Source organism: Otolemur garnettii, unplaced genomic scaffold (genome assembly GCF_000181295.1).
Source record: "Otolemur garnettii isolate 467f Iridium unplaced genomic scaffold, OtoGar3 scaffold00018, whole genome shotgun sequence".
Lineage (NCBI taxonomy): Eukaryota > Metazoa > Chordata > Mammalia > Primates > Galagidae > Otolemur > Otolemur garnettii.
Genome location: NW_003852413.1, coordinates 21,697,455 through 21,699,542, shown reverse-complemented (window position 1 = coordinate 21,699,542; position 2,088 = coordinate 21,697,455). Strand labels below are relative to the sequence as shown.

Here is a 2,088-nt window from a genome sequence, read left to right as displayed (position 1 = left end):
AAAAAAAAAAAAAAAAAAAAAAAGATGTAGTTTAAGATGTAGCATATGGGGACATGGAGATATCCCAGTTGAGGGTTAAGCCAGGCAGGATTTCCAGGGAAGACATTGCTGAAATCACCACCTGAGCTCAACACTGGGTGCTCCTGCCCCCACAAAGGTGAGACACCAACTGTGAAGAGTGTAGCCCCCTGCCTTGGCCCACACTCAAAGTGCCAGGTGGCTCAGGACTCCTGCACCTTCCCCTCCTAGCCTTATCTCTTCTCTCTGGTTTCCTCCCATGACAGTTTGACTTTGGGGACACCATGGTCCACCAGGCTATCCACACCATTGAGTACTGCCTGGGCTGCATCTCTAACACTGCCTCCTACCTGCGGCTCTGGGCCCTCAGCCTGGCTCATGCACGTGAGTTTATTTCTCTCTCTCTCTAGAACTATGGTTTTCCCCTTCCCTGGGCACTCCCTCTGGTGGGGGGTGAAGTGGAGGGGAAATGTTGTGAAAGTTCTGGAATTATCTGGCTTCTGAACCCAGGGAGAATGAGTATAGACAGGAAATTTAGCACTTGTGTTAGCTCCGCACGGTGGTCCTGCTAAGGCCATGGGAAAGCCAAAATGCAGGGAGCCCCCAGGTGAGGGAGGACAGAACAGGTGACCCACGGCACCTCTTCCCAAACTAAACCACACGTGTCTCCTTGTCCTCTAGAGCTATCTGAGGTGCTTTGGACCATGGTGATCCATATCGGCCTGAGTGTGAAGAGCTTGGGAGGAGGTTTGGCACTTTTCTTCATCTTCGCCGCCTTTGCCACCCTGACCGTGGCCATCCTCCTGATCATGGAGGGCCTCTCAGCCTTCCTCCATGCTCTGCGGTTACACTGGTGAGGGGCAATGGGGACAGGGGTGGCAGGGGACATGTCCTTAGCTGTAGTGAGGGGGCCTATTTCCCAGAGGGTGTGCTCTAGGAAGTGTGAGCTGGCCTGGCATGAGCTTCACCTCAGGACCTCCAAGCACCAGCCTTGGCAGTAAGCAACAGAAACTGGCCCCAAGAGAGCACAGCTCGTCCTTTGCTAGGTTCCAGGGAGCAGCCCTGATGAGTGTGGCTCAAGTGCTCTCGATTATGGCTTAACCGAGCTGTGAGGTCTTACAAGTTTTGTTTGTTTGAAGGTTTCTGTTTTTGTTCTTTGCTCTGGCATGTAACTCTACTGTGCTCAGAACAATGAAAGCAGTTCTGGAATATACTTTCAAGTCCAGGAAAGAGGTAGAGCACGGCTTGTCCCCTTTGTTCTGTTATTGTGCCAGGGGTCTTTAGTAGGACACTTGGCAGCTCCACTGAGGGGCAGTGGGATTCCTAGTTCTGTAACATGGGGCTTGTTATACCAAAGGCAGCTTCTTCAGAAGCGCAGGTTTGGGGGAAGCTTGTTTGTTTTTTTAACGTAGCATATGACTCTTAGTGTCTCTGCACGGGAAGAGAGCTCAGTCTCAGGGAGTGGGAGACATAGGTCTGGGTCTCAGCTGTGACTGTGACCTCACACTAGGCTTATCAGATTCAGCAAATAAAAATACAGAATACTCAGTTAAGTTTGAATTTCAGGTAAACAATGTAGTTTTTTAGTATGAGTATTTCCTGGATGTGCATGAGACATACTTAAGCTAAACACTAGGCAGCCTGTCTTTTATCTGGCTGTTCTACCTCAAACGCAATCTCTTGAATCTCATTTCCTCCTTTATGTATGTCGTGATTCTCCCTCTTTGGAGGAGTCTCAGATTGCATTGTTTCTGGAAATCCTAGACCCTCCCCTTAGAGCAGTGATTTTCAACCTTTTTTAATTCTTGGCACACTTGAACTTATAGTTAAACTTTCATGAACTCTTAAATGTTGATTAAAAAAAAAAGTTAAAAAGAAGAATATACTTAACTGTGCTTTGATTTTTTTTCGAAAATAACCTGAAAATAATTTAATTATTGGTCTTTAAAATTTTTTGTGGCACAGGGGTTGAAAACCACTGCGTTGGCTCGGCGCCTATAGCTCAACCGGCTAAGGCGCCAGCCACGTACACCTAAGGTGGCGGGTTCGAATCCCCAGCCCGGACCTGCC

The 2,088-nt window shown here is 48.3% G+C and overlaps 1 protein-coding gene across 3 annotated transcripts in view; it reads left to right on the top strand.

The window, feature by feature from the left end:
- Positions 1–2,088, top strand: part of ATP6V0A1 (ATPase H+ transporting V0 subunit a1) — a 68,782-nt gene that overhangs the window by 58,593 nt on the left and 8,101 nt on the right. For all 3 annotated transcript variants that reach the window (XM_003786335.3, XM_003786334.3, XM_023511261.1), the window contains 2 exons: positions 285–402; positions 700–871. In XM_003786335.3, the coding sequence (XP_003786383.1) occupies positions 285–402; positions 700–871 (290 nt within the window). The remainder of the gene's footprint in view (positions 1–284; positions 403–699; positions 872–2,088) is intronic.